The 16,609-nt window shown below is 45.5% G+C and overlaps 1 protein-coding gene across 1 annotated transcript; it reads left to right on the forward strand.

The window, feature by feature from the left end:
* Positions 1 to 3,346: 3,346 nt before the first annotated feature.
* LOC309363261 (vomeronasal type-2 receptor 26-like) lies at positions 3,347 to 16,534 on the forward strand (the record flags this gene model as incomplete). Its single annotated transcript, XM_081899366.1, has 6 exons — positions 3,347 to 3,644; positions 4,536 to 4,775; positions 4,887 to 5,684; positions 8,374 to 8,500; positions 8,727 to 9,361; positions 16,259 to 16,534. The coding sequence occupies exons 2-6, from the start codon at positions 4,614 to 4,616 to the stop codon at positions 16,532 to 16,534; spliced, it is 1,998 nt and encodes a 665-aa protein (XP_081755492.1). The 5' UTR covers positions 3,347 to 3,644; positions 4,536 to 4,613.
* Between the last annotated feature and the right edge of the window lie 75 nt (positions 16,535 to 16,609).

The following is a 16,609-nucleotide window of genomic DNA, read 5'->3' on the forward strand; positions in this document are numbered from 1 at the left end:
GCAGGGCTGAGCTCCAATGCATAAACATGCCCTGATTGCACCCTTGCAATGATGTCAAAGCTAGCCTTCGCCTTGCTAGGAAAATAAGCCCTCAAAAGAAAGAAGCGCTTTCTGAAGCTCCTTTCCCGCCCAGGCTTTTTCTTGCAGGAAGCCCTTGCAGAGCCTCATGCCCTGCTCCACCCCAGGGGTAATACGGGGCATTTTGCCTCAGGTGCTGAAACACTGGGCCTCCCCTGCGTCAGTGTTAGGTGCACCTACTCCATAAACTCAGGGTTGTCATGTTGGCATCCACCTGTCTCAGGGGACAATTGTGTGCTTTCATGTGAGGTCAGGCTGTTGGATGGTTGCAGTGATTGCTGTGGCTGTAGACACCGACACAGGAGAGACATGTTTTGTTGCAGATGGGGCAGATGAGGGTGTCCGGTTGTGCTGCTGCAGATGCACCATGGCGTTTCTTAGAGCCAGCGTGGTGTAGTAGTTAAGAGCGGTAGACTCGTAATCTGGTGAACCGGGTTCGCGTCTCCGCTCCTCCACATGCAGCTGCTGGGCCAGTCACACTTCTTTGAAGTCTCTCAGCCCCACTCACCTCACAGAGTGTTTGTTGTGGGGGAGGAAGGGAAAGGAGAATGTTAGCCGCTTTGAGACTCCTTAGGGTAGTGATGAAGCGGGATGTCAAATCCAAACTCCTCCTCCTCCTCCTCCTCTTCTTCTCTCTGTGCTCCTCCCAGCAGTCATTCCTCCTCTGGTCAATGCTAGGGATACTTTTTCTTCTTCGGAGATCTTCTTCGGAGATCCTTTGTAGCCAAGTAAGATTGTCTTCCATAAACACGGTTTTAACAATGAGGCCAATTCTGGATCCACACGTCCTTCCACAGTGGGGACATAGGTTTCCGGGCAGGAGCTGATCACGGTGTGGATTTGCCAAGCATGCCATCCTCCTAGCACGTTTCTCCCATGACACCCTTGGTAAAGGCTGTTCTCCAACTGGAGGACTCTCAGGCCAGGGTTTCCCAATTGCTGGTGTTTATACTACATTTTAAAGGATCTGCCTTGAGGGAGTCTTTCAACCTCTTTTGTTGACCACCAGCATTACGCTTTCCATTTTTAAGTTCGGACTAGAGTAGTTACTTTGGAAGACGATCACCAGGCAACCGCACAACATGACCAGTCCAACGAAGCTGATGTTGAAGAATCATTGCACAACCTGCCTGTCCCCAGGCCCTGCAGTTGTCTGCAACCCACACAGCTGGGTTGATATTGCTGGCCTTCATGTCTCTTTGCACACATCTTTGTAACGCAGTGTTGGTCTGCCAGTGGGATTGGTGCCTGAAGCCAGCTTCTCACAGAGCACATCCTTGGGGATCCTGCCATCTCCCCCCCCCCCCAATAACCCTACATGCACTATTTTATTTAGATCTACTTGTTTTGGGAGAAATCTGTAAGGTTAAAATAACCTGGAAAAAACACGAGGCTTTTTCAAATGAAGTTTCTGACTGGATACTTTGGAAGTGAGCTGGAGACCAGGAATTCCTCGCAACATGCTTGGTGACAGAGGACCTGCCTTGCTCTGAGAACCCCAGGTATAAGACGGTATGCCTCCCCTAGCCCTGGATTGGCTAAAAAGGGAAGAGTTGGCCAACAAGAAAAATGGTATTCTGGCAATTTTCCTGCGGCATAAGCCAGCCATTGCCAACCTGGTGTCCTCTATATGTTTTGGGCTACCCATCTTAGTGTACGCTCTCATAACACTGGGCTGCAGCTCACTATGTCAGAGACCTACAGTGAAATCTTAGTTGGAACAGCTATGTTCATGTGCAAAGAGCAGCTGAAGGCAGCCCTGTTTAGGGAAGCTGTTAATGTTTGATGCATTACTGTATTTTAATATTTTGTTAGAAGCCACCCAGAGTGGCTGGGGAGGCCCGGTCAGATGGGCAGCGTATAAATAAATTATTATTATTATTATTATTATTATTATTATTATTATTATTATTTATGTCCAAAGGACTATGGTGCATAAGGTTTGCACCTTGGGAAAGCATGTGTGCATGTGTGAGACCTGTGAAGTCCAACCTCAGTCAGCAGAACTTCCTGAGCAGATGATGTCCCGCTGCCACCCCCACCCCACAATTTTAGCTCCAGCCCTCAGACTAGTTTTATCTCAAAGGATCACAGCATCCTGTGAAGTGAAGGAGACGTGACAGGAGTTGATGATGCAGGTGAGCTGTGCGTAAGCAAGCTGATTGCTAGCTCGGCAGAGGCTCTTTTTATTAGCAAGAATATGCACACGTTTAGGAACAGTCTGACCTTTAGCACTTTTACATCATGAGCTGACACATACAGGTATGTTTCCTCTGATATTTGCGAGACCTGCTCCACCACGTCATGTTCCTACCAAGTGGAAAGTGAGCCATGCCTCTGCAAAGGAGGCAAAGTTCAGAGACAAGAGTGTGACGTACTGGACAGGCTGTGGCCTGTCCATGTCAGGCAAGGTGTGCCTCAGCCCTGTGAACGTCATTCCTACAATCCTGTTCTCACAGTGGTCAAACAGAAAGACCACAAGTATGATTTGAGCACAGCACTCTCCCCTCCAGCAGTTCCATGCAGCTGGTATTCAGAAGCCAACTGCCACCAAATGTGGAGTAATGTCCCCACCAAAAAATCCACTGAGAAAGAGCGACCAATCCCATCAGTACCTACTTGCCCTACATGGAAGGCCACCAAAGTCCCACATGATCTGAGGAAAGAGGGAGATAGAAAGGCCTAGATTGGGCCGGACACTAATACATTTTCCCCAGGCTGTCTCAGTGAGAGTGTGGTGTAGAGTGAGCTTAAATAGAACTAATCCCCATAGAGCTAATTGCCCCACATAGTTTACCCCTACTGGAGAGTCCCCCTCTCCTATTCTTGCAGGGATAGGATTCCCACGTACAGAGAAGGAACAGAATTGTTCTGATTCAGTTGGAGGGCTTTTCTTAGGTTCTTGTGAGCACAGTCCAGGCCAAATGCCCCCCTTCACTTTGAATCATGCCAAACTGTGGAGATGCTCACTGCAAACATATTTTTCTCCAGCTTTGCATCTGCCCCTTGAATCAAGCGAAGCCTCTGGGAAGTTGCAGCGGCAAACCTTCCACCATTTGCAATTATGAAAATCATAGTGATTGCTTCTTCTGAAAGCTCAAGAGATATTCCTGGAGATTGCCTAAACATCAGAACCAATAAAAGCGTGGTGTTATTCATTGCAAAGCTTCTGGAAAGAAAAGTTGGCGCAAATCATATTTCTCGTGTCAGAGGCAGGCTGAGTCAAGGTTTAGAGCAGGTGAAAGGTTGGGGGAGTGGATAAATATTTGCATGGCATTGAATGGCTCCAAAGCCATTGCTGAACACCAGCCAGATTGGGACAGTGCAGGACGAAGAGGCAGAATGAGATCCCTGCTGATTCTCTTGCTGATTCTCCTGCTAATGCCCCGTGGAGTCAGTGGCAACCTGAAGGCAAAATGCACCTTGAAACTGGTCAGGGATCAATCTGAAACACCCAGTTATTACCGGCCTGGAGATTTTCTGATCAGTGGGATCGTATCTCCAACATCTATTGATAAACAACATCCTTATGTCTTTTCCGAGACCCCCTTCACAAGGATTAAGCCGTGAGTAATTTTTCTGCCACCAAGGGAATGGTTCCTGTTTACCAAAAAAATTGCCTGTGGCTCTTCAGAGGTTGCTGGACTATTTCCAAGGTGTCAGCAATTTATTAATCTTATTAGGATAAATAAATGACAATAATTTTGAGGAATACAATAGTAGACCAGTGGTAGATCCTGTAAAAATCCTTCTTAGCTAAATATATTATTCTCCATTCCAGCCCCTTTTCCCCTTTGTGTCATGTATTTTTCAATTACAGTGGTACCTCGGGTTAAGTACCTTATTCGTTCCGGAGGTCTGTTCTTAACCTGAAACTTTTCTTAACCTGAAGCAACACTTTACCTAATGGGGCGTCCTGCTGCTGCCGCGCCACCGGAACGCAATTTCTGTTCTCATCCTGAAGCAAAGGTCTTAACCTGAGGTAATATTTCTGGGTTAGCGGAGTCTGTAACCTGAAGCGTATGTAACCTGAAGCGTATGTAACCCGAGGTACCACTGTATAAGGTTTAGGACAGAATTCTCTTCTTGCGAAAGAGCAGGGTAAGCATGCTTTAAATGAAACAATCTAGTCCTGGGGATTTTCCTCAGTAGAGGAGTCTCCAAACTATGAACTGTTCAAATTTATCACACAGGTTTCATTCGTAAATAAATAAATATGTATTGATGCGTTTGGTGCTTCCTTATCTGCACTCAAATTGCACTAAAGTACCAGTCCTTTTTAAATAACAGTTGTGGAATTTTTCACACACTCCTTTTGAAATGGCCAAGGCCACTGAAACAACAGCAGCCATTGCATCAATTTCCCAGTATTTCATGAACTTTTAAATTGATTTATTTTTTGCAGGGGGATATTTAAGTCCTACTGGTACGTCTTGTCCTTCTTGTTCACCATCCAGGAGATCAACCAGGATCCTAGGCTCTTACCCAACATCACCCTGGGCTACAACCTCTATGAGAACTATTTGGATGAGAGGATGACTTCTGCTGCCATGCTAGACTTGCTTGGAGGCGGGAATAGCAATGTCCCAAACTATATCTGTGGAAGACAGAATAACCTGCTGGCTGTTCTTGAAGGGGCCGATTCTGTAATCTCAGAAGAGATTTCAGCCATGTCAGCCATCTACAAAATCCCACAGGTATGAAGGGAGGACAAGAGGAGATAGAAGATATTTGTCCTTTCAACTTAATAAAGACGTTCCTTATCACGAAGGTCCAGCAAAATACTAATCTCTTCTTTCTCTGACTAGATCAGCTATGGTTTCACTAGGCAGGTTCTTGACGTTGAAACCCAGTCCCCTTTTGTTTATCGGGTGGTCCCCAAAGAAGAAGCTCAGTACCCAGGGATTGTCAAGTTGCTCTTGCATTTTGGATGGACATGGGTTGGCCTCTTCGCTCCGGATGACGACAGTGGAGAAAGTTTTGTGCGTACCTTGGTGCCTCTGATGATCGGCAAAGGGATTTGTCTTGCTTTCTCAAAAAAAGTAACTCAGATAGATCTATATGACATGATTTCCCCAAGCGAATCATTTTTCATCTGGAGACAAGTCAGCGTATTCGTTTACTATGTACCTGCTTACATGGGATTGGGACTAATCGTTGCACTACAGGTGCGACATGGGAAACAAATTGGGCCCAAAGTCTGGATCACGACCCCTTTTCAAGACATGAACTTGAACTTGTCTATGCATCCTGATGACTTTCGGCATATCCATGGATCTTTGTCTTTTGTAATGAAGTTGCAGATAAGAAAGACGCGTCAAAACTACAAACCAGTTTCCTACCTTCTTAAGCAGTTTTGGAAGGAAGCATTTCATTGTTTATATTCAAAGCATGTGTTGGCCGCGAAGGGTCGGGCAAGATGCACAGAGAAGCAGAAACTGGAAACTCTGCCTCAGGAGGAGCTGGAGAGAGCCGTGTCTCAGGACAGCTCCACCACTTTCTTTAGTGTTCAAACTGTGGCACATGCCTTAAATGTTGCACATTCATCTAGATCAAAGCTGATGGCACTGGTGGGTGGAAGGGACAAAAGGCTAGAGCCATGGCAGGTATTTCCTCCCCCTTTTTGCAAATGGTAACCCCTTGTCCTAAATTTAGCAGTGAGCAAAAATGTTTCCTATCAGGATTCTAGATTATGTGGCAACCATTATGAGGGCTCCCTTCAGATGTTTGTGCAAGGAAGAGGGGCTACTCAGCATAGTCAAATGTCCAACTCATGTGCTGATGTTGAAAGTGGTTTACACCTGTGAAAATCTTCTCTGCAGTGGCCCCCGTACTGCGGAATAATATTCACTTGAGATAAATTGGACAACTGTGGCAATGGCATTATTTCAGCTGGTTAAAATATATGACATTCCCAAAGACTTGTTTTTAGAACTGCCTCTATTGGGCTTTCTGGATATCTGTTGTGTTTTTTATACTTTGTTGGAAAGCACTCAGAGTGGCTGGGGCACAAGTAATAAATTGTTGCTGTTGTTAATGGTCTTTGCTTGAATTAACCGTTTTATCAGTAGAATAGAATGGATAGATATGGTTTGTGGCTGACATGAGATGTGCACTGGCCCTAATTAATAACAGCTGTTGTAGAATTAAAAAACAGCAACACCTCATTCACCAAAAGCTCTTTTATTCTGAGAGGGAGTTCATTTACTTGTGTGAGAGTCAGGACGGTCTCTGAGCTCATACAGTGCAAGAATATGCATGTAAAATTTCAACATGCAGGGCACATGTTAACTTCCCCAATTTTGCAATGGAAAAGTACGAGTTAGTGTTGACATGCAGCAGCAGTTCTAAATAAAATTATTTGCACTTTAGTTTTAGTTTGCAAGCAATCAACTTGCAGTTACACATGAAAGCATAACAATAGGAAGCTTTTGTTCCAAAAATTGCAGAAAGCTTCACCCTTAGTTCAGGCCAACTTGGTTTTAATTTTAACTGTGGCAGAGTTCATACCTTTAAATCATGGGTAGGCAAACTAAGGCCTGGGGGCTGGATCCGTTCCAATCACCTTCTAAATCCGACCCGCGGATGGTATGGGAATCAGTGTGTTTTTACATGAGTAGAATATGTGCTTTTATTTAAAATGCATCTCTGGGTTATTTGTGGGGTACAGGAATTCGTTCATTCCCCCCCACCAAAAATATATATAGTCCAGCCCCCACAAGGTCTGAGAGACAGTGGACCGGCCCCCTGCTGAAAAAGTTTGCTGACCCCTGCTTTAAATCCTGAACCAAACTTACTGATTTATCTGGCAGAGCTGAAAACAAGCAGGACCGAGATATCCAACACACTTTCGTAGTTTCTTATTGCTGGTGTTTTCACTGTCATTGCAGCTTCACCCTTTCCTAAGAGAAATCCGAAGCTCAAACACTTCCATGGGCAGACTGTGTTTGGATGAGAATGGGGAGCAGCCAGGCAACTATGACATTGAGAACTGGGTGATGTTTCCCAATGCGTCTAGCACTCGAGTGAAAATTGGGAGTGTTGAGAGAGAGGCGTCCACTGGCATAAAATTCACCATTAACCCCGGAGCCATTGAGTGGCCCAAACAGTTCAACAAGGTAGTGAACATAACAGAGTGGAAAGCTAGGAAAGTTCATGCTCTTCTTTCGCACAACTGTTACAAAACAGCCTTGTAAGGTGGACCAATTGTATCTTAACTACCCAGCAATAGTTGCCTCTACCAATCCCTCTTGCCACAGGCAGCAACCCAGATGGGAGGGGAATCCAGGATATTCAAAGAAATCCTAGAGTCTGGGGATCCTGAGAAAATACATCCTGTGTTTATCAGTTCACTTGGGGTGTAATAATAATAATAATAATAATAATAATAATAATAATAATAATAATTTATTATGTATACCCCGCCCATCAGGCTGGGTTTCCCCAGCCACTCTGGGCAGCTTGAAACAGAATACTAAAATGCAATAACCTATTAAACATTAAAAGCTTCCCTAAACAGGGCTGTCTTCAGATGTCTTCTAAAAGTTTGGTAGTTACTTTTCTCTTTGACATCTGGTGGGAGGGCGTTCCACAGGGCAGGTGCCACTACCGAGAAGGCCCTCTGCCTGCTTCCCTGTAACTTGGCTTCTTGCAGCGAGGGAACCACCAGAAGGCCCACGGCGCTGGACCTCAGTGTCTGGGCAGAACGATGGAGGTGGAGACGCTCCTTCAGGTATACTGGACCGAGGCCATTTAGGGCTTTAAAGGTCAGCACAACACTTTGAACTGTGCTTGGAAACGTACTGGGAGCCAGTGTAGGTCTTTCAAGACCAGTGTTATATAGTTTCGGCGGCCGCTCCCAGTCACCAGTCTAGCTGCCGCATTCTGGATTAGTTGTAGTTTCCGGGTCACCTTCAAAGGTAGCCCCACATAGAGCGCATTGCAGTAGTCCAAGCGGGAGATAACCACCACTCTGATGACACAGTCTGTGGGCAGGTAGGGTCTCAGCCTGTAGCTCCTGGCTCTCTCTCCCAGAGATCAGAGCAGCTGGCTTTTCTCCATCTTCTTTTTGTATGTTCTCTCTTCTGCCTTGAGCCTACATTTGTATTAAAAGGTGGAATAAAAATGCTGAAACAACTGTGGTTTACCTCTGATGCTGTTTTGCATTAAAGGTGCTTCCTTGTTAAAAAAAGAAGTGGTTGTGCTCAGTGGGTCCTTTCCAGACTATGAATGAATTCCATACACAAATGCTTCCAGCACTTTCCCCTTGATGTACCTTCTTCTCTTTATGCTTAGACTGTGCCTCGCTCCAGGTGTACCAAAAGCTGTCAGCCTGGATACGCCAAGGTGGTTCAGGAAGGAGAGCCGGTTTGCTGCTATTCTTGTGCTCTGTGTGCGGAAGGGACAATCTCCTCTCAGGAAGGTGGGTGACTTCAAGGGAGAGGGTGTTCCTTGAGTTGATAGAAACAGGTTGGAGAAGCACTCTGAGAAAGCTTGTGCTCCATATATATCTCTGTTCTCATCCTGAAGCAAAGTTCTTAACCTGAGGTACTATTTCTGGGTTAGCGGAGTCTGTAACCTGAAGCGTCTGTAACCCGAGGTACCACTGTAGAACACTGATGGTTATGGATGGTTTTTCTTCTCCGCAGATGCAGAACTTTGCACCAAATGCCAAGAAGATCAGTATCCAAACAAAGGCCATGATCAATGTATCCCTAAGATTATCTCTTTCCTGGCTTATGAGGAACAGTTGGGGATCATCTTAGTTTCCACTGCCCTGTTCTTATCTTTAACAACAGGCATTGTGTTTGGAATTTTCATTAAATACAGGGAAACTCCCCTAGTCAAAGCCAACAACCGGGACCTCTCCTACATCCTCCTCATCTCCCTACTGCTCTCCTTTTTGTCCTCCTTCCTCTTCATTGGCCAGCCAAGGAAAGCAACCTGCCTTCTCCAACAAATGGCCTTCAGCATCATCTTCTCTATTGCAATTTCTTCTGTCTTGGCAAAAACCATCACTGTGGTGCTGGCCTTCCAGGCCACCAAGCCAGGGAACAGGATGAGGAGATGGCTAGGGAAGGGTCTGGCCAACAACATAGTCATTGCCTGTTCGAGTGTCCAAGTTGTCATCTGCACCCTGTGGCTGGGACGGTCTCCCCCATTTCCAGACTATGACATGCACTCACAGCCTAAAGTCATCATCCTACAATGCAGTGAAGGGTCTTCTGCCATGTTCTATGGTGCCCTCGGCTACATGGGCTTCCTGGCTGCCATCTGCTTCACGGTGGCTTTCTTAGCAAGGAATCTGCCTGGGGCCTTCAATGAAGCCAAGCTGATCACCTTCAGCATGCTGGTCTTCTGCAGTGTTTGGGTGTCCTTTGTGCCCACCTACCTGAGCACAAAGGGGAAATACATGGTAGCCGTGCAGGTTTTCTCCATCTTGGCCTCCAGTGCTGGGCTCCTGGGATGTATCTTCATCCCCAAATGCTATATTATCATGCTGAGGCCTGATCTGAATACAAAGGAGCACCTGACCACAAAAACTTAGGATAGCTTCTGTTAGGATTGTAACAATCCTGTGTTATGCTAATTATGATCCTCCTCACACCTCCCTTTTTGTATTCCACTTCTATTAATTGTTTCAGCAATTCCTTTCCATCTTCCACTGTTTTCTGTCCTATAATTATCTTAACATATTCTAACCTTATTTTTCCCTTTAATACACTAATAGTCTATTTGTACTTAATTCCTTATAACATTTCTACTAAAGCCATATAACTTCATTCCAACCTTTTTCTAACATTCATTAATTTTACAGTATTTCTGTAAATAATCTTTAAACTTTTTCCAGTCTTATTCCACTGACTCTTCTCCCTGGTCACGGATTCTGCCAGTCATTTCCGCCAGTTCCATATAGTCCATCAACTTCATCTGCCATTCTTCCCGGGTGGGTAAATCTTGTGTCTTCCAATACTTTGTGATGAGTATTCTTGCTGCTGTTGTTGCATACATAAAAAAGGTTCTGTCCTTCCTTGGCACCAATTGGCTGACCATGCCCAGGAGAAAGGCCTCTGGTTTCTTCAGAAAGGTATATTTAAATACCTTTTTCATTTCATTATAAATCATCTCCCAGAATGTCTTAATCCTTGGGCATGTCCACCAAAGGTGAAAGAATGTACCTTCAGTTTCATTACATTTCCAACATTTATTGTCAGGTAAATTATAAATTTTTGCAAGCTTGACTGGTGTCATGTACCACCTATAAATCATTGAAAATGCTGTTCTTTCTCTTAGTGATTGTTAGCTGCCTGAGAGTTGAAGGCTGTGTGTGGCAGTATTATTTGTACCCACATGAATACGAAGGAACATCTTTCAGCTGTCCCTGTCGTGGCCTTCCATCTTCTGACTCAGTTCTAGAAAGCTAAAGCAATCCTGCCCTGAGATTGGCTTAGTGTAGACACTGCTTTCACTTTCAGGTACTGCAGTTGGTCAGTCTTTTGTGGTTGTTGCTCTTTGTCTTCTGTGTGGTCCTTGATCTCATCCAGCCATTTCCGTTTCAGTTTGTGTCTGTCTGTGTCAGTGACTTGGTGGCAGGGGCGGAGCTACCGGCACCTGGAGCAGTGCAGGGGCAGGGCTAGCTGCCCACGCAGCAAGCATCCCTAGCTGCCCGCCGCCCGTGCAGATAGCGTGGGGGTGTGCCGCTAGCCAACCATGTGGAGAGCATTGGGAGGGGTGCCGCTAGCCGCCCGCGGCCACATTGTCCCTAGCAGCCCGCCGCCAGTGCAGCAAGAGTGGGTTTGGGTTGGTGGTGTCGTGGCGATTTCACCCGCCCTCACCACTGACCAACCCCCCCCCCAACCTGCCTTCCTCCACCAGTGCTTGGTGGTAAAGTATCAATCTTAAATTAACCCTAGCTGCCTGTGGCGATCACACAGGGTCCCCGGACATTTCACCGTCTATTGATCCCTCTGCCACCACTTTATTTCTCGCTGCCACCACCCAGGCCCTACCTGGTACAATACTGAGTCCAGTCAGGGTTAAATTGGAACATAAACTTCTGTTTATTTATTGCAGTTTAACAAGCATGTGGTTTCATAAACAGTATCGGTCCATTACAATCATAGGGTGCCTATCCAGACCTATAACTTCCGCTATCTGCTCTAACTCACTAAACCACCTCTCAGATATTTACTTGTCTGCCTAGGCCCTAACTGTTCCTGACTCAGCTTATTTCTCTACATTAACTCAACCTACCCACAGACTCCATCCCAATTCACTCCCACTCCAACCAACCACCCAACTCCCAACGAACTCCTCTCTTCGCTCCTCCCAGAGCTGGTTTTATAGTCCCTCTGACTCCACCCCCGGGGTTCTGATTGGGTAACTTGCTTAACTATTTCACCTCCAGCACTCTCATATGTTAACGTCACACTGAGCACCGCCTACCCACGGAAGCATCATCCCTAGCACCCCACTGCCCATGCAGCGAGCATGGGGTGGGGTTAGTGGTGGCGTGGCGATGTCACCCACCCTCAGCACTGACGCCCGGTGTGAACCGCACCCCCTGCACTCGCCTTCCTCCGCCAGTGCTTGGTGGTAAAGTATCAATCCTAAATTAACCTTTATAGATATCTCTGTGTGTACACGACTAAACGTCCCTCAATTCTCAAATAAACTTTGATATATTTATTGGGTAACAGGATCTCTGTGTTGCTGCTCTTTTACTGTCTTATGAAACCTATGTTAATAAACCGTATTGAGGATGAAAAAGAAGAGTGGACTGTGTTGCTGGCTCTTAAGGAAGGGGTGTATTAAACAAAGGTATGAAAGGTCATGGGATTGTAGAATTGGAAGGGAACCCAGGGGCCATATAGTCCTACGCACTGCAATGCATAAATATTACAGTGCAGGCATTTTGCAGCAACAGCAGAAGCTTGTGTTTAGAATTGGGAAATTGCTCAGAGTTATTCCACTTGCAGAACAACAGCTGAAAAGTTTTAATCAAATAGTGGTGTCTCCAGAAGCTGGACATCAGATGCTCCAACTATCTCATGATCAGTCAGGACACTGAGGAATTGTGTGTTTGTGTGTGTGTAGGCTCTCAGCAGCATAGTGCATATTTTCCCAGGCACAGTACAAGAAATTACCTTGCCTTGCTCTTGATTCTGATGTTTAGTTGATTGGTTTCACAGGCAATCTTTGGTCAAATCTCTGGAGCTTTGGCAAGAATAAGAATAATTGTAAGGGGGAGACGTGTCACCTTGGCAACATCCTGGAGTCTCTGTGTGGCTTGAGGGACATGTTCAGAGTTGGAGGAAAACATGTTTACGAGAACTTACAGAAGTGGCCCCCCGCTCTTAGCATTGGTCAGAACGGGGAGAAAAGTCTGTGTGGCCTTTAACTGACCAGGATGAAAATATCATTTTAGGATGTATGCACATACAGACACAATACACGGTTATTTCTGAATATTGTGAGCTTCTGAAATTGTTGCAGGGGTTAGCAAAATTTTCAGACTGAAAGCCACATTTCCTTCTGGACAACCTTCAGGTGACCACATGACAGCGGTGGTCAGAGAAAGAGGTGGGCAGAACAACACATGAAAATTTTACATTTCTTCAATAGTCGAGTTTCCACACACACACACACACACACACACACACACACACCCTCTCTACCCTGTAGTCATCCACGCAAGGAAGAAACATTCTCAGAGTTCAAGGCTAAAACACTTTAGAAGGGAACAAAACAGGGCCAATAGGGGGCATGTCTAGAATGGGAGTGGGCCAGGGAGAGTACTGAGGGGCCAGATAAGAGACACTTGGAGGGCCATATGCAGCTTCTAGGCCTGAGATCTCAAGGGCAGGAAGAACCAGTGTGGTGTAGTGGTTAAGAGTGGTTAGTCTTGTAATATGGGGAACCGGGTTCGCATCTCCACTCCTCCACATGCAGCTGCTGGGTGACCTTGGGCTAGTCATACTTCTCTGAAGTCTCTCAGCCCCACTCACCTCACAGAGTGTTTGTTGTGGTGGAGGAAGGGAAATGAGAATGTTAGCCGCTTTGAGTATCGGGTGGTGATAAAGTGGGATATCAAATCCAAACTCCTCCTCCTCCTCTTCTCTTCCTCCTCCTCCTCCTCCTCCTCCTCCTCCTCCTCCTCCTCCTCCTCCTCCTTCTTTTCTGCAACCTCACTCCCATTCCTGACCTTCCCAATTGCACCTCTTGATCAGCTGCTTTTGTTGGTGAAGTAGGATGCCAGAAAAAAAATCCATTCGCCACCTAATAGCGTTACCTGTAGGCTCTTCACAAACATCAGTGGGAAAGACAACACACAAGGACCCCCAATGGATCAGACCCCAGGCCTAGCCAGTGCAGTGTTCAGTTGTCACAGGACATGAAGGCAATAGCATTCTCCCACTTCTCTTCCAAGCAACCAGTATTCATAAGCATATTGCCTCTGTCACAGATCACACAATCAAAATCAAAACAGAGGCAACCGAATAACATCCCCCAACAAAAAGTTTTTAAAAATATATATCTAGTTTTTATTTATTTTCAAAGGTATAAAGAACATGAAAGAAAAAAGAGAGAGAAAGAATAGCTACATAATAATATAAAAAAATCCACATATCAAGATTACCCTGAATCACTTGACTCCCCCCCATCAAATTCCGATTGATAAAAAAAGAAGAGGCTTTGCAACTGTATTATGAGGCAGCTAGTGTATGTTGCTTAAAGGAATGGATTTTCTTGGAAAATGCTTATATTTTAGATTTGGAAGGCCATGATTTAAAGTTTGGCTGCCAAGCATGTCTTTGGTACGGGAAGGCAAAGATTTATAAAAACTTTATGATCCACATCCTTAAGAGAAATCTGTATAGAGTCTGGGAGAAATATAAAAATTTGTTGGAAGGGATAACACGTTTATGTTTATCCCCCATTGAAGCAATCACAATCAAGATAATTAATATGGATAGGAAATGGGTGACTTATAGAGACTTATTGGAATTTACAGGTAGTGAGCCCAGGTTGAAACCAATGGAAGAAGTAAGGAGCATAGTTACGGATTGGTTTCTGATTTGATCCCGGAATGCCCCTGTTTTCCTTAGGACATGGATAGGCAAACTAAGACCCGGGGGCCGGATCTGGCCCAATCACCTTCTCAATCCAGCCTGCAGACGGTCCGGGAATCAGTGTGTTTTTACATGAGTAGAATGTGTCCTTTTATTTAAAATGCATCTTTGGGTTATTTGTGGGGCCTGCCTGGTGTTTTTACACAAGAAGAATGTGTGCTTTTATTTAAAATGCATCTCTGGGTTATTTGTGGGGCATAGGAATTCGTTCATTCCCCCCCCAAGAAAACATTATAGTGCGGCCCCCCACAAGCTCTGAGGGAATGTGGACCGGCCCCCTGCTGAAAAAGTTTACTGACCCCTGCCTTAAGATGTCCCTGAAAGCAGCCCTGTATAGCCAGATGGACAGGGTATGATGATGATGATGATAGAGTAAAGGTAAAGGGACCCCTGACCATTAGGTCCAGTAGTGACCGACTCTGGGGTTGTGACGCTCATTTCGCTTTATTGGCCGAGGGAGCCGGCGCACAGCTTCCGGGTCATGTGGCCAGCATGACTAATCTGCTTCTGGAGAACCAGAGCAGCACATGGAAACGCCATTTGCCTTCCCACCGGAGCGGTACCTATTTATCTACTTGCACTTCGACGTCCTTTGAAACTGCTTAGGTTGGCAGGAGCTGGGACTGTGCAACAGGAGCTCACCCCATCACGGGGATTCGAACCGCCAACCTTCTGATCGGCAACCCCTAGGCTCTGTGGTTTAGACCACAGCACCACCCGCGTCCCAATAGAATAGGATGTGTCTATTTTCATCGGAGAAATGTTGCAGGATATGTGGCAGGCTTAATTCTGTCTGCAGATCAGAGTTTCCTCATCACTGTCCTAAAAAGAAATCTGGATCCTGACTCTTGTGAATGTGTTTTTGCACCAAACTTTAGACATGTTCAGCTGCCCGCTCCATTATACATCTGGAGTCCGGAGCTACATCTGCGAGCTTTTCTCCAGGCCTGCACCTGCGCATGGAGCCACACAGAGAGTTAATGATCCTGCACAGGGGGTGCTTCTTCCCCTTATAATTATGAAAATCATAATGATTTTTCTCTTCTTCTCTGGAGCTTTGTCCAAAGATCTTCTTTAAGCTTACTGAAATAAGCATAAGAAATGAGAGCCAGGAAGGATGGGCGCATAAACATCTCCTGCTGCACCAGGAGCTTGGGCTGAGATTGAGGGCAGTTGCATAGAAATCTCTTAGCGTGAGCTTGACTTACTACCACCCCCTTCTGATGGGAGATCTTGCCTGGGCTTCATCACCATTAGGAAAGACGTGCAAAAGCGATAGGCTTCATCTAGTAATTCTTTTGAGTTATCACAAGGTGGGAGGCCTTTCCAGGCAGACATAGGATGCTGGTGTTTCTTCTACTGCTGTGGCTGCCTTATGCAGACTGTGAGATGTCAAAGGTGAAATGCCCCTTAACTTTGGAGAGGGATCAGATTGACCCATTTAATTATTACAAGCCAGGAGACCACCTCATTGGTGGGGTCATCTCTCCCACAAGAGCGTTTCTTAATCCACACACCTTCAACGAATCTCCTTCCACCAGCTTTTCCAGGTAAGTCATTTTGTGGGGGTGGGATTGGTGCTGCTCCATTTTGTATTGATTTTATGAAGTCAGATGACCCCCAACAACCAGGCTCTTTCTTGCTCCTACTAAATCCCTCTCCTCTTCAGCCTTTGGAGGGAGACTATGAGGGTGTATCAGTGCTGAAGTGCAATTGATTTCATAGCCTGCTTTTCATATGTATATGTAATATGTATATTAGGCAAGGTTACATAGAAAAATATATTTTAGGTTTGAAAGAAACCATAGGAAAGGGTCCGAGAGCTGTAGAATTTTTGCCAAGTTCTGATGAACCTGGGTCACCTCTCCCTCTGAAACCGAATGGGGACCAGGGTCTGTTCCAGTGCTTTGAACCTTCCATTTAGGCTCAGCCTAAAGATGGACTAATTTTTTAAAAATATTCATTGAATGTGGGACGTATTTCCATATATTTGCAGGAAATTAAAGACAAGATACTGGCAGATCCTCTCCTTCTTGTTTGCTGTTCAGGATATCAACCAGAATCCAAAGCTTTTACGAAACATCACCCTTGGCTACAGCTTCTATGAGAACTTTTATAACAGCAGGGTGACGTATGATACTATGTTAGACCTGCTTTCTACAGGGCAGGTGAACGTTCCCAACTACAACTGTGGAAGACAAAATGACATTCTGGTTATCCTTGAAGGGGCTGATTCCCAAAACTCCATCCAGATTTCAAGCTTGTTGGGCATCTATAAAATCCCACAGGTGGGGATGGAGAGAGGGGAACTTTCTCCAGCCTGAGCCTAATTCCCCTTTGCCATCTTTCCAGAGAATCCAAAAACTGAGTGGGGTGGATATTAAGTGGAACTGGAGACA

The sequence above is a fragment of the Podarcis melisellensis genome, assembly GCF_964234715.1.
Source record: "Podarcis melisellensis genome assembly, chromosome: 2".
Lineage (NCBI taxonomy): Eukaryota > Metazoa > Chordata > Lepidosauria > Squamata > Lacertidae > Podarcis > Podarcis melisellensis.